The sequence below is a fragment of the Pempheris klunzingeri genome, chromosome 9 (genome assembly GCF_042242105.1).
Source record: "Pempheris klunzingeri isolate RE-2024b chromosome 9, fPemKlu1.hap1, whole genome shotgun sequence".
Lineage (NCBI taxonomy): Eukaryota > Metazoa > Chordata > Actinopteri > Acropomatiformes > Pempheridae > Pempheris > Pempheris klunzingeri.
In genome coordinates, this window is record NC_092020.1 from 16,294,824 (window position 1) to 16,319,986 (window position 25,163).

A 25,163-nucleotide genomic window follows, 5' to 3' on the forward strand; every position below is an offset into this window, starting at 1 on the left:
GAACCCTTGTTTCCATCACTTAACCATAACCCTAAACTTAACCTTAAAATGTAACGATTTACGTTAAGGGGATTTGAAGTTGATGTCATCACAACAGGAGTAGTGCATATTCTCTCTCTCTCTCTCTCTCACACACACACACACACATCCTGCTACTGAGAGAGAGAGAACGTGCCGGTATGCTCCCCATTTAGTTTTCAAAGGAACACACTTGGCACCATCCCAAACCCGCCTGTCTCTTCCCAAACCGACAATAATTAAAGAAATAAAAACGATGTGACAAATGTGTTCATAAATTCTCTGGTTGAAATAGGAGTGTGTGTAAGTGTGTGTATGAACAGATCCAGGCCTGTGTGTGTGTGTGTGTGTGTGTGTGTGTGTGTGTGTGTGTGTGTGTGTGTGTGTGTGTGTGCTCCACATGTGAACCACATACTACAGATCTATTTTGGGGGCTAAAAGTGAAATTCACCTCTCTATAAATAGGACGATCGGAGCTGGATGCGGGGGCGCGCCTCAGTCCTTGTGTCGGTCACCTGTGAGATCTATTTTTAGACTCAGCCCTGCTCACCTCACGTGCGACTGGCGACAGCTTTTTGCAGGTTGCGCAATACCGGCTGATGTTTGCGCGCGCTTCAAATTATTCATGAATGTCATTCATTAAAATTATTTCGCTTTTCATTAAGCTTTTGAAAATCGCCCTTGTGCGTTTTAGACGGAGAGATCAAAGCGCAGACCCTGACTCACGCTTGTACGTCATTTGTTAAACACTTGCAAAATATGATATGATGGTATAGCTGGTGTTTGGTAATGTACTGGTGTCTTACTGGTCAATCTGCCAGCTGATCGTCTTCAGTGCTTCTAAAAATCAAAATATCTCAAGGAATAGATATATTCTGGCCTGTAAATTGCTATCTGTGGACCAGATTCAGAAAAAACTTTATTGTCCATTGCAAAGCAATAATAATGTGTCTTTGACGTGGCTCATGCAGGACACACAGAACACAAACACCAAAGTAGCAAACACACACACAGCATTTCAGTGTTTCTCTCTGCGTCTGTATTTGCCCACAAAATGCCAAAGATCGCCTCTTAACAAGATCAAATATGAAATCGCAGTAAAGACACGGAACATGCGCAGAATCCGCGTCCATCGGGCTAAAAAAATGGGAGGCTATCGTTTAATTCAGCGGAGGTTTGTGCATTCATTACTGTTTTCAGCTGCTCGGGGATGATGTCCATTCATAAAAGGCGGCGGAGAGACGGAGCGATGTGAACCAGCCTGAGCGTCCATGTCCGCCTCCTGCAGCAGCAGCAGCAGCTCAGAGGCTGAACATGTTGCGTTCAGCTCTGCGGTACAAACATCATCAGCCTCACATGTTTGGGATGTTGGCAGTGAACTGTGGTCAAAGGGAGCTGGTGAATCGCACCTAACAAGCACCTGCCATGTTTACTGACAGGTCCGGGGCAAACAGGCAGCGACGGGTAGCCTACCTCAGGTGCCAGACATAGCCTATAAACACAGAGACCTCTTTCGTATGCAACCCAGTCTCCCCATCCCCCCCTTCCCCTTCACCCCTTCCTCCTCCAGTACACCGGAGTCCGGTGACTCCGTTTACGTTTTACGCTTGCTCCGCCCCTTACTCGGTTTTGTCCAAATCGGGCTTTTTGCGTCGCCGGAGCTCCCGATTTCAGCCCGACGTCATCACCGAGTAGAGGGAAGAGCTGACGTCGAGAAAGAGTCACCGAAAGGAGAGGGCACGGGAGAGGGAGGGGGAGAGCTTCACCATTGCCAACACTAATATGAGACACATTTATCCCCCTCGGGCCCCCCTTCCTCTCCACCCCCCTCCCTCCGTTTTACGTCGGTGTTGGTGCGTTGGGAGCCCCCCTACTCCGGCGGAGTCCCAGGCTATATAAGTGACCTGCGAGCAGAGTCCCTCAACCAGATTTACGGGTTCCGGACTTCAGTGCGAGAGACGGCTACCACAGCCGCCGATTCACCTGCACTCCGACAGGGGGGACAGACATCCAGCAGCCGGCCAGCATCCGAGCTGGACGCTGTGGCGGAGCTAAAGCAGACGGAGACAGGACAGGAGAAGGTTTTCAAACCTTTCTCTGGAAACACAAAACAATAGCTGAGATGAACGTCCAATAACACACCTCAGAGCTTTTTTCTCTCCCACTTCTGCAACCTGTCTCTCAACACATCTCGGAGACAGGTTCACTCCAGCCGAGGAAAGGCGTCAAACAACACTCCGCTCACAACTCTCACATCTGGAGGAATTTCGGTAGTTCACCGCGACAACCGGCCACAATGTACCGCTCAACCAAAGGAGCATCCAAGGCTCGACGGGACCAGATCAACGCCGAGATCCGGAACCTGAAGGACTTGTTGCCCATTTCCGAAGCTGATAAAGCGCGTCTCTCATACCTGCACATCATGTCACTTGCCTGCATGTACACCAGGAAATCCGTCTTCTTCAGTCAAGGTAAGATTGAATTTACTCTGAATCAACACAAAAAAACGACCTGTTGATGAATCTCATGTCGAGCTGTGGAGATAGACTGCTACCTCTCACTGTGGTGGAATCAACAAGTGTCTTGGCGGCACGGCAGGCGATTGTCTTGACATAAACCTAATTTTCGAATAAACTGTGGAGCTGTGGGTCATTAGTTGATCGTTAATAATCGACCCTGATGCTGATAAAGGCATTTAAATGGCCGTCTGTCGCTGTCCGTGGTGCTGAGACGCTTCGGCAGCACAGACAGCCGCGCCGCTGTCCGTGGTGCTGAAACACACTGCAGCCACTGCTTTTCTTATTGCGGAGATCAGATGTGTTCATTCTCATATGCATGTATTTATATATATATATTCTCATTTATTAACAAATTTGGGACTTTTCTATTCTCTCTCCTTCCACCCGTTTTGCTCCTCTAGAAGCGGGAACTGCTGCTAGTCTTGAGGAGAGCGCACGGTTTCTCTCTTTCCATGAACTGTCGGAGTTGATGCAGGCGCTGCCGGGGTTTTTGATGCTGCTGACTGGGGAAGGGAAGCTCCTGTACCTGTCAGACAGCGTCTCCGAGCACCTCGGACACTCCATGGTGAGTCTGCAGTACTGAGTCATTCCTAGATTAGTAAAGGGATATTGGATACTGAGCTCTACTTTGGGCTTCATAAGTAACGTTTCTGGGTGTAATTTTCCAGGTGGATCTCGTGGCACAGGGGGACAGTGTGTATGATATCATCGACGGCTCAGACCACTTTATTATGAGGACCAACCTGTCGACCTCCACGTCACTTGAGATGGGTAAGACAAATGTACAGATTAAAATCATTAAAAAGTATGATTTATTTTTAGTTCACCAAATGCAGACTAACTATCAAAAGTATCTTTTAAGAACCTCCTCTCTTCTTCTTCTCTACAGACCGTCTATTCCGCTGTCGTTTCAACACCTCCAAGTCCGTGCGGAGGCAGAGTGCTGGGAACAAGCTGGTTCTGATCCGAGCTCGCTGCCTCTCTCCCCCCTCCACCTCTCCTGCTGCCGGCTCCTACTGGACCTCCAACCCCGTCTGGGTGTGTTTCTGCTCCCCTTTGGAGCCCCACCCGACCCGATCTGGGACCGGGGCAGAGAGGGAGTCAGCCTCCAGCCCTCCCCTGGCTGAGACTAACCTGTTCCTGGCCTGCTTCCACTCCCAGCATAGCAGGGACATGAGGCTGCACGCTGCCCAGGACAGGTGAGCTCACAAGAATAGTAGACCCTCTCCTCCACCTGTTGCTTTAACATGAAGTGGTGTATTAATCTATTTATGAGTGACTAAAGGGGTAAAACATTATCCTGCTAACGTATCACCACCCACTCTCCCCTGCAGTGTGAGCGCCTATCTTGGCTTTGATGTGACAGCTTTACGCGCTCGTTCTTGGTACAGCCTCCTCCACCCACAGGATCTGTCACATGCCTCCGCTCAGCACCGCAGCCTATGTAAGTGTACTCTTCACACATACCTACCACTTACAACCATCCATGCCCACACAGTTACACACACAATGTGCCCACTGGCACATCCACGCAATGAAAAACACTATGATGATTAATAGGATTACAAACCGATGCCAACTTTGACTGTTGTTCAACAGTGAGAGAAGGAGGAGAGGGCAGAGCTGAAATGGTGGTGCGTGTGCAAGCTCTGGACCAGTCGTGGGTTTGGCTCTACATGGTGCTTCAACTGCAGCCCGGAGAAATCCCCGTCAGCAGCAACAACTACATCATCAGGTATTTACTGCCTTTTTTCAAACTATACACTACTCATCAATTTGGAGACAAAAGAATGATGACTACAAATAAATACAGCACTCTAACTCCCATTTTCTGCTGTGTTTCTTTGTCTCTCTCAGTGACTCTGAGGCCTGGTCAGTGCGTCAGCAGCTCAGCTCAGAGCAGACCCAGCTGACCCTGGTTCTGAGTGCTGGTACCTCTCAGCAGGAGGGCCTGAGCCTCCAGTCTCCAGAGACCCTGTCCAGCCCGGACCAGGTCTTCACCCCCGGCAGCAGCGGCCTGTCCGCCCAGTCCTTTGACTTCAGCACTGCCGGCTGCAGCGTAGGCTCCTCCGATGAACCGGGGAGCTCTGCTGCCGAGGCCATGCAGCTAGAGGGTGACCCTCGCTCCAGTATCTCCTCTCTGGAAGAAGAAAGCTTCTTTCAGCAGCATCCTACTGAAAGCCCCTCAGCTGCCTCGTCCCCCACTCCAGTCACTGTTGAAACAGTAGCAGACTTAGACTTTTTAACCCAGAACATTCTCCTGCCACCCTCCTTCCAGCTCGACCCCCCACTGCCAGCTCTCCCCCTGCCCCTCCCCCCTGTCCCCACCTCACAAGCTCAGCAGACCAAAGAGTTTGTGTGCACACCGCCCTACACTCCCCAGATTGCCGGGGCTAGCTTCCCATTTGGTGAGCCCCTCTTCAGCTTCGATCCCACTGGCACTACCACCCCTCCGCCTTCTGCTACAACAGCCACCGCCACCACCTCACTGGCCCCTTCAGCTTCCTCCTCAGCCCCACCGACTACTGCCTCCAGCCCCACTCCCCCCACCACCCTGTCTACCAAGCTCCCTCTCGCGCTACCCATTTCATCCACTGACTTTCTCTTCACAGTTGACCCCTGCAGTAGCTCCCTTTATGAAAAACTGCCCCCCACACCTGACAGCCCCGGAGATGGCGACTGCACAGTGATGACCCTTCCCGAGGTTCGGGGTCCACTGTATGTCGATGTACCACTGGGGCCTCTCCAGTGTCCCCCCGATGGCCTCCTCACCCCTGAGGCATCACCCGGTAAACAGCCCTGCCTCTCCTTCTTCTCCCTGGAGAGAGAGAGGGAGAAGGAGAGGGCAGAAATATCCCTCTTAGCTCAGCATATCAGCTCACTGGCAGAGGGATTCTACCTGGATCCACTCTTGTCCAAACTCTCTCCTCCCTCCATGTCACCCTCATCCTCCCCTCCCTCACCCTTCCTGTCGCCTACCATAGAAACTGCTGATGTTGATTCAGTTCACATGCTTAGGGAGTTTTATCCCATCAAAGCATGGAGAGGTCTGGACATTCCCATCTTCCTCGACGATGATGACTCTCTGTTTGAAGAGAGCATCCTAGAAACTCTCCTCCAAGACGACTTTGCTCCTCCTCAGTCCACCAGCCTCTCCTCCCCCTCCAACTCCCCCTCCGCCTCCCCTTTGTCCAACCCCTCCAGCCCAACCTCTCCTCAAACCCCAGTGTGCTGGCGCCAACCCTCCCAGTTTGAGGGAGTGGGCCACTTCTGTAGCGTCCAATCGGCGCAATGTAACTCCATGGCTGGGTGCGGGGCGACTGTGGCTGCTGAGGCCGGGGCAAAGATGGAAGGGGAGGGGCTAGCGGAGGAGGCAATGGAGATCGAGGTGGTGTCATCTCCTGTGTCCTCTTGCTCCTCCATCCCAGCTTCCCCTCCCCTCATCCTCACTGCCTCCCCCAGCCCCGCCACCTCCACGCCCATCGTCTCGCCCACGCCTGCTGTATCTTGCACTCAGTCCCTCCTGGAGGAACTGGCCGTCCTGGAACCCATGTTTGGGGCAGGTGCCTCGATCGCCCCTGGCTTAGGGCAACAACCTGAGTTGTATCAACTCCAATGTCATCCATCACCACAGTGCTTCCACAAAGGTAAGAATCTGTCTCTTTTCTCTTTTGTACTGTGCTCTTTTTAAATGAGATGAAAAAGCATTTCTGAAAATACACCACTAACTTCCTCTTTCTCTTTTTTCCTTTTTTTTGTCTTTCAGATGGGAGTGGAAGAGTTCCTCCGTTCTAAAATAAGTCTGTGACTTACTTCATTAAGTATGGCATATTGTCATATTTTGTGGAGCCCCTTTTACTGAAAAGTAAAAAATAATTAAGTGTATAAATATACATAATGTATATACAACTTAAGGACTTTAACTCCTACATGTCTCCTAAGAACAAAGATTGGCTTTATATTTTTGTTCAGTCATTAATCTGTATACTTCTTCAAAACTGGTGCAACTGGTACTGGTACATTTACATGATGGTGCAACCACATGAACCCATAACTGACTGGGTTTTGAGTCCATGTGGTGTCTTTCAGCTTCTCTGTAACACAAGCTTCAGATATGATCAGACAGAGAAACTTCTCTGAACTTGTAAGCGCTGTTCAACTTCCAGACGCGCATTTGTATTCACTCGTAGTGAAAAATCTGTTGTGAAAAAAAAAGGAAAAAAAAAAAACAAAAAACATTTCTTGCTATTTCAATAGGGAGATGAATTATAGCACTTTTGCCTGACATGCAGCAACGCAAACCCAAACCTCAAATGTTTACAAATCTTTTTTTACATCCTTAGGATGACCACTATCTGTATATCAAATAAGAAAGAATTCTTACTAAGAACTCTTCTATCCGGTCTTCAGAGCCAAGACGGCTCTGATTTGATAGCACTCTTCCTCACAGCCTTAAAGGCAACAGCAAAACTCATAAATAGGGATCAACTTTAAACCTGAGATACTTTGAGCTTTGAGTTTGCGGCTTCAAACCTTTAACATTTCATATTTATCTCTCCATCTGAAATTTTGTGTATCAATGTGATGTGCAAACAAAAAAGAAAACATGAAGAGATCCTGGCATGTGAAGATCTCAAGAATGTTAAAAGGTGTCCATTTGCTTTACGAGATGTAACACCAAACAAGAAATTGTCTGGAAGTTTGCCGGAGCTCTGATCATGCCACAAATCCACTGCTACGTTGTACTGTACATTAGACTCTGAATGTGGGCTCTTCAGGTCCCTCCTGGCCTGAGGGCAGTCAGCTGGATATTGTTGCAGCATCAATATTTGCAATGCTGGCAGCTTATAGCGGCTCCTGTGTGCCTGAAACGGCCCTGACCTGCTGAACTCTGAACTCTTTATCATGTCCATTCAACATGGACATTTACATCGTTGCTCCACTGGAGTGCGGTGTAGTGAGGCACAATTGACTATGTGAATGAGCGATTCTTCTTTTTTGAGAGGGGTTAGAATACAAAAGTTTTGTTTTAAAAAATGAAAATAGGGATGGGGTGCTATTTCTATTCAGTTACCAAGCGACACGGGTTGAGAATGGTACTATTCCCATGGTGTCGACATGCTCACGTAGAGTTGTCTACGGTCAAGTAAAGGATTGATTCCTACGTTCTAGCTATTAAAGGCTAAGTTAATATACATGTGTAAAATTACTATATTGTATGTGTGATATTTGAAAAAGATGTTAATGCATATGCATTATGTCTGTGGATATAGGCATATGTTCTTTTCAGAAAGGTTGTACACATTTGTACATTTGTATGAAAAAGTCATTGGTCTGTATATATAAGAAAGAGATTTTTATTGCATAAGATGGAATATATTCTCAACATCTTACTTACTGCAGAATGGACATTGTGGATCAGTGTTCTATTGTGTTGCTTATAAGTGTATTTGATTGTCATACAAATGCATTTATATTAAAGTGCACTTAATGCAGCTGATGCATTTGTGTCGTCATAGTCAAGCCTCTTGTTCCTCCCTCAGCCTCATCATCATCATCATCATCATCATCATCATCATCATCATTGTCGTCGTCCCACCATCCCTGCCTCTTCTCCTCCCTCCCATACACTCTCCTCCATTTCTTCCCCTGGAGCGAGTTTCGCTCAGCAACAGCACTGACGCACACACATGACGAGACAGAATGAGACACTATCTGACTCAGACTGACGCACACACTTGGCATCGAGGTTTTTTACGTGCGAGCATGTGCACACAGGCGGCCTCCCACTTATGATGATGCACGCACACACATAATAGTAGGCATATGACCCCCCCACCACCCCTCTTTACAAATCACAGTAGCCCACATTCACTCGATGTACCTGTGACTCTATCAGCGCTCGGTGTGGTGTAAGACTCCATATATAGGCATTCCTGCTCAAGAGCTCTGACTGAAACAGCCTCTCGTCTATTCTCAGCCTCCATTCAGAAGGAGCAGAGAGGGGAGGGCTGGGGAGAGGGGGGAGACAAAGAAAGAGTGAGGGGAGGCTAAAATTAGAGGTACAGTAAAAAGGGATGTGGGACAAACTGATGCTCTGTTGCCACAGGATGGAAAGGTGAGATGATCAAAATCACAGAAAAAAAGCACACGGATAACCCATTTTCTGGAAATCATTACAGATAAAAGACATAAGATGGGTTTTATAGATTCAGGCCTGGCATAATATCTTTTTCTGCCACATCTCATCACCTGTGCCACATAATAGATAATAAAGAATCTAATATATGTAATGAGGCACAGCTCTAAACATTTTACTGGTTTTCTACAAGCGAACATTTTGTTCCATCACTAGCTGCTGCAGTGTCTGTGATGGAGTGAAGATGAGTGGGGGAGGAAATGCTGCACAGCTGACTGCTGCTATCTTCTGGCTACAACCAGTACTGCGTCAGAGGGGAGCATATTGTATGTTGTGTAAGAAGCCATGTTAAGGTTATTAAGAGGGCAGGTTTAAGGACAGTTTTATATTTCATGACCAAATAATATCACGTGTAAAAAACGACACTATTCAAAGCTCACAGTAGAGTCCTTGTAGGGCTGGATGATATGGTTCAGATCATTATTATAGGATAGGTTCACATTTCTAGAAGTCTGACTTAAAATAATACTCACATATTCATGCGTACGCTGTTCAAGTTATTGGGTATTGAGACTGTTCCTCCTCCTGAGCAGGCTTGGAGACAATGTTTCCTTGCAGAGCTCCAGTGGATGAATAGTAACACAGAGGTGGACATTTTCACTAAATAAACAGCTGCATTTATGTATAAATGTACAATTTGGTGCTTATCCTCCCATTCAGACCATTGGCAATAAGCTACCTTGAGTATTGGCTGCAAATTGGGCAACTCAAGGACAGGTTGACAGGACAGGAGGAGCAGGGGATCAACCCAGAAACCTTGTGATTAATGGACGGCCTCCTCTTCCTCCTGAGCCACAGTTGGACCCAGACGGGTTCATTGGAAGATGCCCAGTTTCAGCCAGTCTTCACAGGTTTACACAGAATGAGGACTGAGGATTTTACAGAATGAAACATACAGAATGAAAAAAAAACAACTTTAAATGTACATATGGGCGTGTGCCTATTTATGCGAGTATAGTTTAATTTGTCCATGTCATTTTTGCAATAATTCATGTGATGAACCCTTTAGATCTCATATTGATAAGTGTGTCAAGTATGCAAGAAACCATCTGCACAACTTGACAAAAAGCCAAATCGCTTCCAGAAGTGTTAATAATAGAATAAAACATCAAAGAGACTGCACGTACAAATCCTTCCAAGACAGAGCAATTATAGTTTCATTAGCTCGGCTCAGAGGAAATGAAACGCTCGGGGTCATAAATATTTTCTAAATTTAAGTGGATGTTTATGTTGCCAAAATGTAGGTGAAGTAAAACCTCTTAAAATCATTCTAAAATACTGAAGCCATTTGTTGTGGAGACAAATACCATTTGTGAATAAGGACACAGAGACAGAAATCACATAATAACTGACTATTTATAAGATCTGACACACATTAACATTGTCTTTGAATGAATGTGGTACATGTATAAAGTTAATAATAAAAAAAAACAGGAACAGGGAATTAATAATGAATCGTTCAGGTCCTCATTTCTTTTTGCTCATCAAAGCTTCAGCTGCAGCAGCTGCGGCTGCTGCTGCATCAGCTTTTAACTTCTCTTCTCTCTGCTCCAAGAAGACTTTGTACTCATCAGCTGAGAGACTGAAGAAGGGGGGGTGGGGGGGGGAGAGAGGGAGAGAGAGATTTGACTTCTTGTTACAATAAAATCTAGCTTACAGTAAAACACTGTGAATGACGGCGTGTTGTACTTGTAATAAAACTGAACCAGCATAGATGACAAGCACCACATCAAAATATTTCTATTGGAGGTGGTGATTAATTATTGGAAATTTCTACTTGTTGGCAGAAAATCCTTCAGCTATCTGCAACATTAAGTTTAAAATCTGTTTTTGCTGTCAAGTCCCTTGGTCCCAAAGAGCAATGTCTTCCTTCTGGACTCACCACAGTGCAGCAGTGTTCAACAACCATCCAGGGAGAAATCCATTGTAAAAGAGGCAGAGATACCAATTTCTCCACTGACAGACCTCTCAATAAATCATAATGCTCTGCAGCCGCAAGACACGTTAAGTTTTAAGTACCGGGGAGAAAGGGATTCTGGGAAAAGTACAATATCATTAACTGAAGTAGAAATAGATGCGGCAGGTTGAAGGGGTGCTGAGATGGAATAATAAATTAAAATAGTTCATGGCAAAATAAATGCTCTGCATGTAATAACTGATACATATTAGACGGTATGAAAGAGCATCCAGGTAGATCTTTAGATGCAAAGTCTCATTGTAGGAGCAAATAAGTTGGTGTGTGTGTGTGTGTCTCTCTAAAGCGCCTGAACCAAAAGCAAGATGTACAATCTTTGTGGAGATTATAGCATCAAATTTTTGTTGAATTTTTGTGTCACAAATCCAAACATCATATGAACTGTACAGAGTTATACTACATCCTGTGTCTTAGCATACCGTTTCTGCAGTTAGTATAGAAAACATTCTTCGCCTTAGATTTATGTGAATGAGGACACAGCTTCTCTGTCAGAGCTCTGACCACTCTTTTATTTTTATAATAGATTTAGGCCATTTTTTAGCCTTCATTGGGTAGTTCACTGTATAGGTACAAACAGGAAACTCAGCAGACAGATGAGGATGAGATGCAACAAAAGGTATGCATCTTAAAACACAGGGGTGAGCAGGACAGAGTTGCTGCTTCAACTCTGATTGCAGGTGTTGTTGTGCTGAGCTGCTTGTTACTGTCAAGTGCTCATGTTATTACTCATGTTATTTTGTATAAAGGAAATGGTGCTGCAAAACAATAAGTGCTCTTTACAAGTTAGTATGATGTGATGCACTACAACTGCACCAAAAACTAAACCACAGACAGACAAGTTCTAATTCAATTTCTTTTAAGGGGCCCAGAATGTGATGAGAATATCACAACTTTGGCAGAGGTATTTTTCAAAATTGCATTTGATTCCTTACTGAAGCTAATGTAGGTGTTCATATTATTATGGCCACTGTGGTCATTTTATCTGACCTCTAGTGGACATTAGTAAGCACAGCAACATCTACAGACGACACAAGGACCATTTTTACTGCTTCTTTACAACTCTGCATGAAGATTTATGTTTGTAAAGTGCGTCTTTAATCATTTATATTAAACGTCAACCGTGTACAAAAATGACAAAAACGATCTAGTTGGACCAACTAACACGTGGAGGACAGGACAGTACACAGGACGGGCACACAGGTCAGGTTTAAGGTATCTCAAGTTAGTACAATGAAATGATGAGTGCACTGTGCACAGAACTTACTCCTTGACGACCTTGATGCCCAATGAACGGGCTGAGCCGATTATGCTTTTGACGACAGTCTCCAGGGAGGTGTTCCTCATTTTGAAGCACTCATCCTCGGCTTTCACCTGAGCAATCTCATACACTGCCCTCACAGACACCATCCCCGCTATTTCGTGGCCTTCACACACAAAAAAAGAGAGTGTGTGAACAAAGACGAAGCAAAAAGAATAAAATCGATTAATGTAAAAGGAAAAGTTTGGCACAAGAGGACAATGTGGGAGTATGTGTGTGTGATGGAGACGATGTAGGGGTGGAATTAGGAGTCAACTGCTGAAACGAGGCTGGAGATCGCTGGAAGCATTAAAAGGTGAAAATCCATAATTCTCTTTTCTTAACACACCACCTTTGCCACTTCCTTCCTCTGCTGCAGTTCCCCCGCATGTCATGAATATAACATCAATCACTGCCAGGCTCAAAACCGAGCCCAGGGAGAGATGTGTGTCCGTTAAAGGATGGGCTCAGAGGGTGGAAACTGAACTGAGAGCAGATACTGTACAGCAGCGCAGCAGCACGTCTCACCTGTCTTGCCGGCCCCTTTCTCAATGCCCGCTGCTTGCTTGAGGAAGTAAGACACTGTCGGCTGGCCAATCTTCATGTCATAGGTTCTGTCGGGCTGAGGAGACAGAGGAATCAAAATTAAAGGTGGGCGTGTGAACATGAAAATAACTGAGCTGAGTTCATAATTCCCTTGATGCAACACCATCATCCCTAAGAAATGTATACTTAAACATCAGAAGACAGCTATAAAACATGTATTCATTGATTCAGTTTGCTGAGCCCCACCACCCATTGTCGTGGTGCTACACCTGTCAAACTTGCAGGGCTTGTATGCATTTACAACAATATTAATGACAGATTCACCATCAAAATTTATGGTAATTTATGGAACCTTGATTTGGTCCTTGATTTGAGATGGTGGTAAACAAAAACATTTCAAAAAGCAGCTCATTATTCTTGTTTATCAGCTGTTGCAGCTAGCTGATCAAGCTAGTTAGTTATATCTATGAATTTAAAAACGCATCTCTGGCTGACTCATTTTGAAACTACTGTCTTGTCAAAAGGTGTCTGACATATGCACATTATGGCTACATGATATCATGCTCACAGACAGAGGCTAAACAGCATTTTTCCATCCTCCCCAGTTGATGATCCATGTAGAAGAAAACCATTTAAGATTAATTGCAGGACAGAGCTGCTAATGTCACCTGAGCTCTGATATCCAGGACTAATGTTAGCTTCCAACACGTTTTTTTAAGTAACCTGTAAACCCACAAAATATAATCATATCATATATGAAATGCTCCTTGACCATGGAGGCAAAGGTGACTACATGTAGTAAGCTAATTAGCTAGACATGCTAATGATACAGCTTACATTAGAGCAGACAAACTCAATGTTTAATGATTTCTGTAAATGTTTGAACTAAAGGCTAAAGAAGGACACCACCCTCCAAACTCTTCAAATGCAAATAAGCGCTCTTACTACAGCTCCATGCAGCTTCACAGGTCTGCTGTTTAAGTGGAGACTTTTTCCTTCCTACGTGATGGTTTAAAGGCTGCTTTGAGGCAGCCACCACACTGCCAGGAATTCTGCCACAGTGGAGAAATACAGGCTTCACTTACTTGGGTTTCATTTAAAGAACAGATTGAATCATTTTTGCCCATAAACCCCAAAGGTTACGTATAACAACCTCAGTACCCCTTACTTGGTCTTACTGAACAAAAGCACAAACATGAGCCATATTTAAAAAATTAAAAAAAAAAAAAAGGTCTTTATGATAGAGACTATGTGATTAAAGCCAAGAGGAACATCTATCGACCACTCATTGCGCTTCAATGAAGCAGCGCCTTGAGTTTTGGGGGGAAATCATTCTCTCTCTACAGTATTTATGATACCCGCTAATCAGGAGTAGCTACTTTTTCTTTCATCCCTCTCAGACTGAAGTAGTGCTTCCTTCATTCTTTTCTTACCTTGAGCCTAATTGCTAACTGCATTTGTTGAACTAGTTACTGTAACAGAAACAAAAATTACACTGTAACAACCTGTATTTCTATTCAGTTATGTTGGTTACTGCTCTAAACAGGAAAGTATTTTATCATTTTGTCCTTTTTTCTAAGTGAATATATTCACCATGTGAATTTACATCCAGTAGCAAGAGTGTTGTTCATTCATAGTCCTGTTTCTGTTCACCTGATGAATCCAATTCAAATATTTACTCGACTTTTAGCACGGTTTTTGGTCTCCATCAACTCCTGAGGGAAATATTTGTGTCTTTAGCCGTTAAATGCTCCACTATGTTCACCAGCTACATGTTAACTTAACTAGCACCTGCTGTTTGGTGCTAGAAAGGTAGTGTATAGTGTTTTTTTTTTTTTTTTTTTTTTTACTGCTGCTGCTGGAAACAGCACTGATGAGTGTGTTGAGAGTGAAAAAAAACAGTAAAATTGAGTCATAAAACCAAAACAATGAGCTGAAAGAGGTTATGGAGCTCCATGGAGGAGAGGAGAGCTGCAGAGATAGTTGATGTTTTTATAAAAATGATAAGTGCTGCTTTAAAAAAGGACATGATAAGGTGAACAAAAAAAAAGAAAATTAACTAAACTAACATGGAAGTAACCTAAGCTTTTTGCATGAGGTGTTTACACCAGTTTGTCTACCCCCTGTACCTTTAACTGTGTGCTGCTGCACATCTGCTCTCCAGCCTCACGCACTCGCCCTTTCCATCCTCCCCTCAGGACCAAAATAAAAGTAATCTTTTCAGCCTCACTGAGTTTTTCTGACCCTTTTCTTCTCATTCAGATTTATTCCCTGGCCGAGGACCTTAATTCATTAAAATCTGACGGATAGATCCAATCGATAAAGTGTCTGAGGAAAGTTTGAATAATCTGTTATCTGTCAAAAAAAAGAATAGATAAAAAAAATAATAAAAAACAAACACCGGGCAATAACCTGTAGGCTGGGCTGAAAAGACACCACAGAAGTGGTGATTTGTCATCAGAGTCGTGTTATCTAACAGATGTGACCTTTTGACAAAGGGAACAGAATTTTCCTCTATCTGCGGAAAAACTATCGGTTGCAAAGGTCCAATGAGTCGCTGTTTCCTCCTCCATTTTATTAGATGAAACAAGCATTTACGCCCCCGGGCTTTTTCTGACAAAATGAGAAAAAAATACAAAGACAGAAAGAGAAAGAGGAGTGACAGTGTGGGAACAGTTGGTGAAGTAGTAAAAAAAAAAAAAGTCTTATGGAATAGTTTGATAGATGAGAGGGGATTAGTTTACCTTAGCATGAAGAGAGGAAAGAGCGGGAGACCAGTTGACTGTTATATGAAGAATTGATATGATGTATTCATGGATGCATGTTGAATATATCAGGGCTCTAGACTGCAACTCAAATGGCTGCACATCATGGAAGAAAGTTAGACCCACATTAAGAACTGATAAGATGTATTTAGTGACTTAGCAGCATAAATGTTGAAATGCTCCTTTAGGTGTGCTACTAATTATGTCATAGCCATTAGCTCTCAGTTAATGGCTGTGGCTCCTAAAGTCCTCAAAAGTAGTGCAGGAAGCAGAGCTTTCAGCTATCAGGCTCCTCACCTGTGGAATCTCCTTCCAGTTTGGGTCCAGTTTAAGACTGGGCTAAAAACCTTCCTTTTTGATAAAGCCTATAGTTTAGGGCTGGCTCAGGCCTTGGACCAGCCCCTAGCAATGCTGCTATAGGTTTAGACTGCCGGGGGACTTCCCATGATGCACTGGGCTCCTCTCTCCTCCTCTTCCTCTTCCTCTCCATCCTTATGCTTCATGTCTCTTTAATGTCTGTTACTAAACTTGGTATCTTCCCTGGAGCCTTTCTGTGCTTTTCTTATCTTCCAGGTTCCTGTTGATCCTGGTCCTGGTTCTCCTGGCTGTGGTTCTCAGGCTTCATGAATCACTGCTGCGGATCATCAGCCATCGCCACTTTTTACTGATATGAGTCGTGTTATTATTATTCATATATTAACTATAGTCATGTTTTTCAATGTTACCATATTGCTAATTATTAGTCATATTCCTATTGTCAGCACTGTAGTTGCTGTTATTATTTTGGTTGCTGTTTGTTTTGTCTCTCTCTCTCTCTCTCTCTCTTGTCCAACCTCCACCCAACATGAACCCCAACAGACTGGTTCTGTTTGAGGTTTCTTCCCGTTAAAGGGGAGTTACAATAATAATAATAATACAATAATATCTGATGCTTGCTCATGTGGGGATTCTTGAATCCTTAATTTTGAATTCCTAAATCGTTGGGTCTCTCTCTTAATTACAGAGTTTGGTCTAGACCTGCTCTTTATGTAAAGCGTCTTGAGATAACGGTGTTATGAATTGGCGCTATATGAATAAAGATTGATTGATTGATTGATTGATTGAGTTAGAGCGAATCAGTCTGACGAGCACACCATTTGTTTTTTGCTTGCTGTGCGAAGTTGAGCACAAACAGAGTGAATCTTGTAACTATATTTGTTGTGACTTCCAAGTAAACTTGTTAATGCAGTTACTGCCTCTGAAAATTCATTTCGTGACAAACTTATTGCCAGTAAACAGACAGTGGTGGTAATGTGGATTACCACACAGAGGGAAGATTGCCCCCACAGCCTGCTCCAGCCAAAGTTAAAAAAAACCCTGCCAACTCGAACTTCTGAGGCTCATTAATTCAGTTGCTATATCTTGTTTGCTACATAAACATAAATTGTTGCCTGGCAACAACTGTGATGACAAGACACCAGGAGGTCACTGCACCCCGCCACTGTTTGCCAAGAAATAGTTCCCGCATATAACTCCTTGTATAATCACCATTTGTCATTTTTAGCTACGCTAGCAGTGCATCTCTCTCTCAAGTTTGTCGCCAGTATGTCCAGACTGAAATATCTCAACAAGCACAGGATGGATTGAGTGAAATTTAATTAAGACATTCATATTCCCTCAGGATAAATTGTAATAACTCTGGTGATTCTCTGAATTTTCATCTAGTGCCATCAGCAGGTCAAAATTTTAATTAGTTTAATATTTGGTTTATGATCAAACACCTGCAGAATTAATTATGCCTCTGATCAGCCTCTGATGTGCTTTAAGATTAGTGCTAATTAAACCATGTTAGTATTGTTATTGTCAGCGTGTTAGCAGCAGCATCCTAGCATTAGCATTGAGCTGAAAGCGCTGCTGCGTCCCATTACATGCCTCACAGAGCTGCTAGCATGGCTGTAGAGTCCTAATCTTGTTACATGTCTGCTTGTGTACGGATTAAACAAATGAGATGCATAATGTTAATTAGTGAGATGCTGGTCGGCTGATTTTGTTTTAACTTTACACAGAGCCAGGCTAGCTGTTTCCCCGTTACAAGTTTTTATGTTCAGCTAATTGTCTACTGGCTCTTGCTGCTTACTTAAAACACAGACCTTAGAGTGGTATCGATCTTGTTATCAAAACAGTGAATAAGTGAATTTCCCACAATGTCAAACTGCTCTTTAAAAGTAAGATGAAAGGCAGTGAGATGAACTTAAAGCTGCCGACAAGCTGGAGGTGAAAGTTGACAACTGAGCTGAGAACCATTCCCCTCAGAGGCTGAAACATGCAGTACAAGCACACATTAAGCATGACACATACACAGTAGTGTGAACAGAACAAGTGCAACACTAAAAACCACCAGCAGATGGCAGTAATGGGCGGCAGCAAGGTCCCAGATGTGATGGCAGAACTGTTGCTGGATATTGCATGTCAAAATAAATTCACGCCTTTTGGTGGATTGCACTTCCCCTTCTTGCATCACAAACCTCATTACAACACATTTATTCCACTAAAAGGACGCAAAATTGAAACAACACCCACATCAGTTGGGAGGTGGGTGTGACGAGTCAAACAATATGTGGTTGTGTATAATAAGAACTACACAAGCCCATAACACTTTTGACTTTTCTGAGTAATTCACATTTCTTGCATGTACTTAATGCTTCTTGACTCCAGGTTCCTCTGGGTATTACTTCATTAATGAATGCAAATGGAAAGGCTTACTTTGGTGGTAGAGTATGAATAATGGAAGTACAGCTAGTGGAATTAACCACAATTGTGGGAGGGAAGGGTGCTAAGTGTAAGGGGTCAGGGATGGGTTGGAGAAACCCACAGCGAGCTTCACAGACGTACCTTCACATGGATCTTGACTGGGAGAGGGATGCCCTCCTTTAGCTCCTTGGTTTTCTCATTGAAGTCTTTGCAGAACTGTCCAATGGGGATTCCTCTCTGCACGGGAAAAAAAAGAGAGGGAAAGAAACATGGAAAAATGATGGAGGATCGCTTTAAAATGTATGAGAAGTCTGCGCTCGCAAATTTGAGCTGAACGCCACTCGTGCCAAATTGTGCTGCCAGAATACAGATGCCTGGGCTGCTGTCAATCAATCAATCACAGAACTTCAGAGGTCAGACTAGATTTGCACACATGAATGGTTCAGGAAATAGGCACATGACATGACATGATATATATCTATATCTATAGATATATATATATATCTATATCTATATATATATCTATCATGTCATGTCATGCCCATTTCCTGAACCATTCATGTGTGCAAATCTAGTCTGAGATAGATAGATAGATATAGATATATAGATATAAATATATAGATAGATATCTATATATATCTATAGATTTATATATATATCTCTATAGATATAGATCTATATCTATCTCTATATCTATATCTATATGCACACATACACATATACATAGGGTTATATACACACCATGTATATATATGTGTGTGACGAATGTGTGTGCTTATGTGCAGTACCGTTATATAGTATTGTTATGGTCACACTGAAATGCATCTGTGTGTATGTGTGTGTGCGGGTGTGGGTGTGTGAGTGTATATGTACGAGTGTGTAGCCCTCTGTTGTTCCACACAGAGTGTTTGTGTGTGTGTATGTATGTCACTCCAGCTATGACTGAATGCATGTTGGTGCCCAGAGCCAGAAAAACCCAGTGATGAATGAGTCTCCCATTTTCCAGCTCCGGCAAGGCCAACCAGAGCGAAAGCAAAATGGATGGGTGACATTAAGTCAACATCCGGCCAACACCGCTCCTCTGCACCATTTGTCTTTGGAGCTGAATTCAGTGGCAAAGACTAATAAAGAATCTAATTATTAGTACTGAAATTTATACTGACCTTCACCCGCCATCCTACCCAAAGGCAACACACTGATTGAAATGTTCATTTCAGAAATGAGAGGAAAAAAATAAAAGGTTTCTATACAGTTTAATGGACTCACGAGCCTGTATTGCTCCACCACGGAGCAGAGTAAAGCTTTCAGATTCTAATAACGGATCTGATGAAAAGTCAGTCATCCTGAGACATCCTCCAATGACAGGAAGGGGAAGGCATTTATTTGAACTTAACGGAGCAGAAAGTTCTGTGGACATCATTTCCACTAAAGGCTTCAAAGGCACCTGATGAATGCTAATCAGTCGCTCAATCTATATAACTCCATCAGTCTATTAGTGTTTAAAATGCCACTCATTACTCACTGGTGTTTCTATGCATCTGCCGACACAATAACAACAAACTGATTGAAATTTCAATGCATCACATGCATCGAAGCATGTTATTGTTTCAAAGCTGATGGGCAGTATTTGAATTACAATATCCTATTAATGAAATGAAACACAACTACATCCCCAAAGCCCTCACTAGGCTCTACCTTCCCTACCCTCCTGTGCTTATTAATAGTAATCCCATGTCAACTTCACTAGTGCCCTTCCCTCCCTCCGTCTCCCATAAAACAACATAGCAAGGGTAAATAAGTGGGGAGGGCGTACTGAAGGAAAGTCTAATTAAATATGGATTAGTATAAAGGCTGTGATGTTGGGTAGGAGTCAAAGCAAACCCCTGGGCTCTGCCTCACACATTCAGCTCCCGTTTCTTTCCTTCTGTTCAGCCCATGTCAGATAATAATCTCTCCCACCGACTTGGATGGCCCTTTCATGCCACACAATGCCATGAAAGGGCCTCCCTGACCAGCCAGAGATAATGCCTGATGCTTCTAAAATGTGCTTAAGCACGGGCGGCGAGACATTAATGCAGACAGAGGAGCAACTGTTCTAAAGATAGACACAGGCAAAGACTCCACATGGCCTCCCGACCAGACAGTCCTTTGCTGCTAAAAGCGGCTTGAACAAACATAAGGCTAAAGAATGGCAAATAAGAGAAATGCTGGCCTGAGGACTAGAGACATGACCCACTTGGGGATAGGACACAGTTTGCCCTGAGCTCTGCACACAATTAAGAATGCACCAGAGACAGGTGATCATATCTTAATTAGGCGAGTCCAGCATTTAAGACAACAGTGTGAGCAAGTTTTATTTTGGCCTCGGGCTATTTAACAGTTTAACTGCAGTGCTTACTGTGATTGAACCATGCTGGTAATTGCAATCATGGTCTTTAAATGGGGCAGAGGGCTGGCATGCCATGAAAGCAAGTTTCAAGGTTGGCTCCTACAACTTCACATGACATTTATCAGAGACACAGAACTGGAACAGTAACATTCATGCCCCGGCCAAATCGCTAACCCCGCTCACTGCATCTGAGCATCTAATCATCCTCGAGTCCGAGCTGCAGGATAAATCCCCTCTCTTCCACCATGACTGATTAGGGCCGGGTGCTCTCCAGTATAAAATGGCTGCAGCCCATCACCCGAGGCGGGGCCTTCGATGGCGGCTGTGGACGAGGACATTCAGCCACACATCTTCAAAGACTTCTGAGATCCTGGGCACCGGGATTAAACGCTAATCTACGAAGATATTTCTTGCTGTCAAATCCAGCAGCGACAGTGGTGAGTAATTGCTATATGATCCATTCAAGATCAGTGTGGCAGAGTCTTATTACTCATAATTATGGGAGCAATTAGGCATTTGCAATTAAAATCTGAAGTGTCCATTTGATTTGACCCTTCCACCATATTCTCTGCTGTCTTTTTTGACACTCCTTCCGTGTTAATGTGATTGGCCTTTCAGCTTCACTAACTCTTTTTAACAAGATGTAGCACTGGTGTGGCAGTATGGTGTGTGTGTGTGGTTGGAAGGGGCGAGAGACAGGAACAGAAATGAGAGAGACAGCTGAGGTGTATTAAAGTTGTGAGAATGTGGCCAGTGATCGTGGTCAATATTTGAACAATGAGAAGGGGTTTGTTTGACTGAGGTGGACAACGTGAGAAGAGACAAGAAAAGCGAAGGCCGCGGGAGGTCCTCATGAATATGGGTGAGTGTGTGTGCGCGTGTGTGTTGTGTAATACTTTGGCCTCATTTCAATCTGACAAGACTATCGGTTTAGGAGTGGATGTGTGTGCATATTAAGCTGCCAGGGACTGCTGACGGTGAGGAAGTGTTCACACTGTGTGTGGTCGCAGGTGTCTCTCTATCTGAGAAAACAGGGGGAAAAAAAAGAAATGAGGGAGAGGGGAAGAGAAAGGGAGTGGAGGAGGAGGTGGGAAGAGATGGAGGGAGAAGAGAAAGAGAGGGAGAGTAGATCAAGAGAAGGATTGTGCTTATGGAAGCGTGGCAACCATGGAGATAGAGGACAGAGATGCAGGATAAGGCCTTGGGGCAGGGGCGGGATTAATTGCCCCTGGCACAAAAGGCCACTAGATAAATTGCCCCCGGTGGTCGACATGGAGGAGCACTGCGATATGGTGAGGAAGGTGTTACAGTGGAGAAAGGCTGGTGGGAGGCGAGGTTAATTAAACTCTTCAGGGTGAAACACTCTCATTCATTACCTTCATTACCTTGTTCATTTAATCTGCTCCGCTGTTGGCATTTTATCACATCCAGCCCCACTGTAGCATCATACAGCTGATTAGGTTTCATGTTGAAGCCCTCAGCTGCAGAGGGGGGTAACAGAGTGAGAGGGCTGAGCAGCAGGTCAGTTTAGGTCTGACAGAAGGAGCCACACACACTCCAAACTGCACAAAATGAATTGAGTTCACGCTGGACATGCATTTTACTTGATTTTCCACACTGGAATCAGTGGATTAGTCTTAAAAGTGGAAAATGAAAACGATTTTCACCCACAGTCTCCAGTGAACTGTGCTGAGGCGAATATATAGCCCTGCATAAGAGAGCTGAGGAGCGCTGCTCAAATGGGCATGAGTGCAGAACTGACGGAGCGAACCTAATTCAGGGACTCATCTTTATAACAAACAAAACAAGCCAAACTTCTCAGCAGTGGTTTTGTTGTCTGGATTTTTTGCTTAAAATAGCCACAGCCTTCACATTTGGTACCTGGCACAAGGAAGAAGAATTTGCTGTTTGAGGGCATGGTGAAAGCGAGCAAGTGAGCAGGCGACGGTGGAACAAAATGGATTGCATCACGACAAAACATCCCATTTTCAACTCCATTAGGTCCCCCTCACAGTCTTGACAGTGTTGTGCTTTTTGCCACTTCACATGATTAATCACGTGTGGAGGCTGCAGCAGGAACACAGGGGCCTGAACTACAGGCAGCTGAGGCTCCACGCTGGAGATGACAACAATCACAGGTTACGCTGACAAGAGGAGGAGAGACACACAAAGAAAGAGTCAGTTGGAATAAAGTCAGACTCTTAAAACATCGCTATCAGTTCTTGCAAAGCTTGTGTTGTGTTTGTGGAGTATTCAGAGAGATAATTCTGAATTTTGTCCACTAAAGGTGTAATTTTAAAAAGGGAAACACCACTGAATTAACATATCAGAGTCTTTTTACATTTCTTGGGGAGAAAGACTGCATATGGTAAAAAATTTGTGGTGCCAGAGGGAGGTGTGAGAAGCCTGATGACCTGCCTTAAGTGACGTCACTTGAGTCAGATGGGGGCACAAGTGTGAAAATTAAGAGAACAGGGGGGTGTGGAGTTAGAAAGAAGCGACCTCCTCAGCCCTCTGTAGTCCGTTCCTCATTTCTACTTGAGGCTTTTGGTTCTTGAGGCTACGTCAGCTGCTACTAGCATAACCGAAGCAAATCTCAGACTGAACTGGCAGCAATCGAGACGCATTGTGGATAATGCAGACAGCGGGTTTTGAAAAGAAATAAGTTGCATGAAATAAAAAAAGAGACAAGAGATATATCTGTGGTTCTGCTGCATACATTTTGATCCTTTTTTTCTGTCCATCATGAGTCTGACAGTGTTACAGGAGTACAATGTTAAATCGGTGATGTACTCTTTTGTTTCATGCCTCACACTCTGAGGTGACACAGACAATAAGAGCCAACAGGGCTAAGGTGAAGGGATTGACTCCTCCATGTTTGCCAGCTTTTTCTGGAGGTCAGCCTCGGGTCTGATGTGGAGCATTGCTTACTGTTGACGCCTTTAGCATTCTTGGACAGCCTGTAACCCCATGCGTCCTTCCAAACTTCCCCAATCATGTCTGAAGCAAAAGTGATGACTGCACAGTACTGTGGACAGCCTGCCCGCCTGGCTGCCCCTCGCCCTGATATTCTCACTGTTCTGTCCTTTTTGCTGCCTCGCTCCCTCTTCTCTCTCTCCCCCTCTCTCTCTATCTGAAAGTGAGCCAGTGTGCAGACTGACCTTCAACCACACCCACAGGGAACACAAAAGGAGGAAAAGAGGCAGATAGTAGCAGGATGGAGGAGAGAACAGGATAAACACGAGGAGAGGGGTGACAAAAACGCAGTGGAAAGAAGAAGAGGGGTGGAGAAGAAGCAAAAAAAAAAAAAAAAAAAGCCCACGCTGAAGTGAGGAAAATGGAAAAACTCTCCTCTCTTGGAAGCCAGCAGAGCGCAGAGCTGAATCTGACAAGAAAGATGACTCTCCATCCCTTTTCTCGCCAGTCTGATTAAACCTCTCACTCTAAAATGAACCAGGCACACTGAGAGCAACAGAAACCAAGGAGTGGAGGGCTCGAGCCTTTGCTAAAGGTGCAGACTGGAATGCTTTCAGATTCAGTTGAAGGAGCAGGACCTTGAGCACAAGGTGACGCTATGAAATTCCTTAATATTGCAACTGTGGCTGACAAAAGGAACCAAAATTAAATTCTTGAGAGGGGAGAGCAGCCAGCCTGCTGTTAAAACAGTTTCCAACAGATTCATTTTCGACCAGATCTGACTCAGAAATTCCCAATCCCTCTGTTTAAGTATGCAGTAAGCCGGCTGTAATGAGTTAATCTCCGACAGAGGGATGATTTCCTTGTGTGACTAAGACAGTAAGTAGACAGAAGGAGGGCTAATTAAAGTTGTAACATCTGCCTTCTGATGTCTACAGGCTACAAGCATCTTTCGCTCCACTTCCTCCGCTCTTATTTCAAGCGAGGAAGGGTAAATAAGGTATCAGCCAGCTCCCAAACAATGCAACTAATCTTGTGCGATTGGCATCAGCACAACAACCATAACCACTGATTATGCTATAACTGGGTGCTTCCAAGTATTCATAGCATCTTCCAGCTTAACTTCCACAGCTGATGGTGGAGGAGAGGAGAGGAGAGGAGGAGGAGGAGGAGAGACTGAGGAGGGTGGGAGGTCTGGACTGGAGCACGTAACATGCTTACAAATTAACACCACAACCAAACTCGGACAGCGTGAGTGAGTTTCTCCCCTCGCTGTTGCGGCGCTCTGCCTCCTCTCTCATGAGCCATCTTCTCGGTTGGATCCGTCTGCGGTCTCCACTTTTGACGATTCCGCCGTCGCCGCCGCTGCCGCCGCACTTCTGAACGACTTCCTCGGCCGCTCCGCACAGCCGGAGCCCGCCCGAGCAGCAGGAGCGGCCGTGCACGGTTCTTTGCCCGCGCCGCTGTGTCGAAAAGATAAAACGGACAGCAGCAGAGGCAGACACTGCGGGAGGTGACAGATCCAGATCCAGATCCAGATTCAGATCGAGCCACTGCAATAAGCCAACAGAGGGACGGAGATATCGGCCCCGTCTGATCTGCATGGAGGGGGAAATCTTGATAAGTACGAGCCGTTTTTTGTTCCTGCAAACTCGGGTCTGCTCGGTGTGGCAGTGGCGGTGACTTTCCCCTCTCCCAGCCTCGTGATGACCCTTCTCCTGGAGCCCGACCGTGGACAAACACCCGGACTGTGAGAATCAGACTTTATCGCCGAGCCCGGCTCATCAACGCCAATAAAAGAGACTTTAT

At 44.6% G+C, this 25,163-nt stretch overlaps 2 protein-coding genes across 2 annotated transcripts in view; one reads left to right on the plus strand and one right to left on the minus strand.

The window, feature by feature from the left end:
* The first annotated feature begins 2,314 nt into the window (after positions 1-2,314).
* Positions 2,315-6,332, plus strand: npas4a (neuronal PAS domain protein 4a). Its single transcript, XM_070837262.1, has 8 exons — positions 2,315-2,489; positions 2,939-3,102; positions 3,206-3,308; positions 3,427-3,736; positions 3,872-3,981; positions 4,137-4,272; positions 4,395-6,184; positions 6,304-6,332. The coding sequence occupies exons 1-8, from the start codon at positions 2,315-2,317 to the stop codon at positions 6,330-6,332; spliced, it is 2,817 nt and encodes a 938-aa protein (XP_070693363.1).
* A 3,741-nt stretch (positions 6,333-10,073) lies between these two features.
* mrpl11 (mitochondrial ribosomal protein L11) overlaps positions 10,074-25,163 on the minus strand; it is a 40,328-nt gene continuing 25,238 nt past the window's right edge. Inside the window, exons 3-6 of the mRNA XM_070837070.1 lie at positions 18,191-18,286; positions 12,537-12,630; positions 11,976-12,135; positions 10,074-10,318 (exon numbers count right to left, since the gene is read on the minus strand). Of these exons, the coding sequence (XP_070693171.1) occupies positions 10,204-10,318; positions 11,976-12,135; positions 12,537-12,630; positions 18,191-18,286 (465 nt within the window). The 3' untranslated portion in view covers positions 10,074-10,203. The remainder of the gene's footprint in view (positions 10,319-11,975; positions 12,136-12,536; positions 12,631-18,190; positions 18,287-25,163) is intronic.

Bases quoted from the DNA above. Each gene is read 5' to 3' on its own strand.
- npas4a (XM_070837262.1), top strand. From the start codon at position 2,315: ATGTACCGCTCAACCAAAGGAGCATCCAAGGCTCGACGGGACCAGATC. The intron at 3,737-3,871 runs GTGAGCTCACAA...TCTCCCCTGCAG, and splicing joins CTGCACGCTGCCCAGGACAG to TGTGAGCGCCTATCTTGGCT. The intron at 4,273-4,394 runs GTATTTACTGCC...TGTCTCTCTCAG, and splicing joins AGCAACAACTACATCATCAG to TGACTCTGAGGCCTGGTCAG.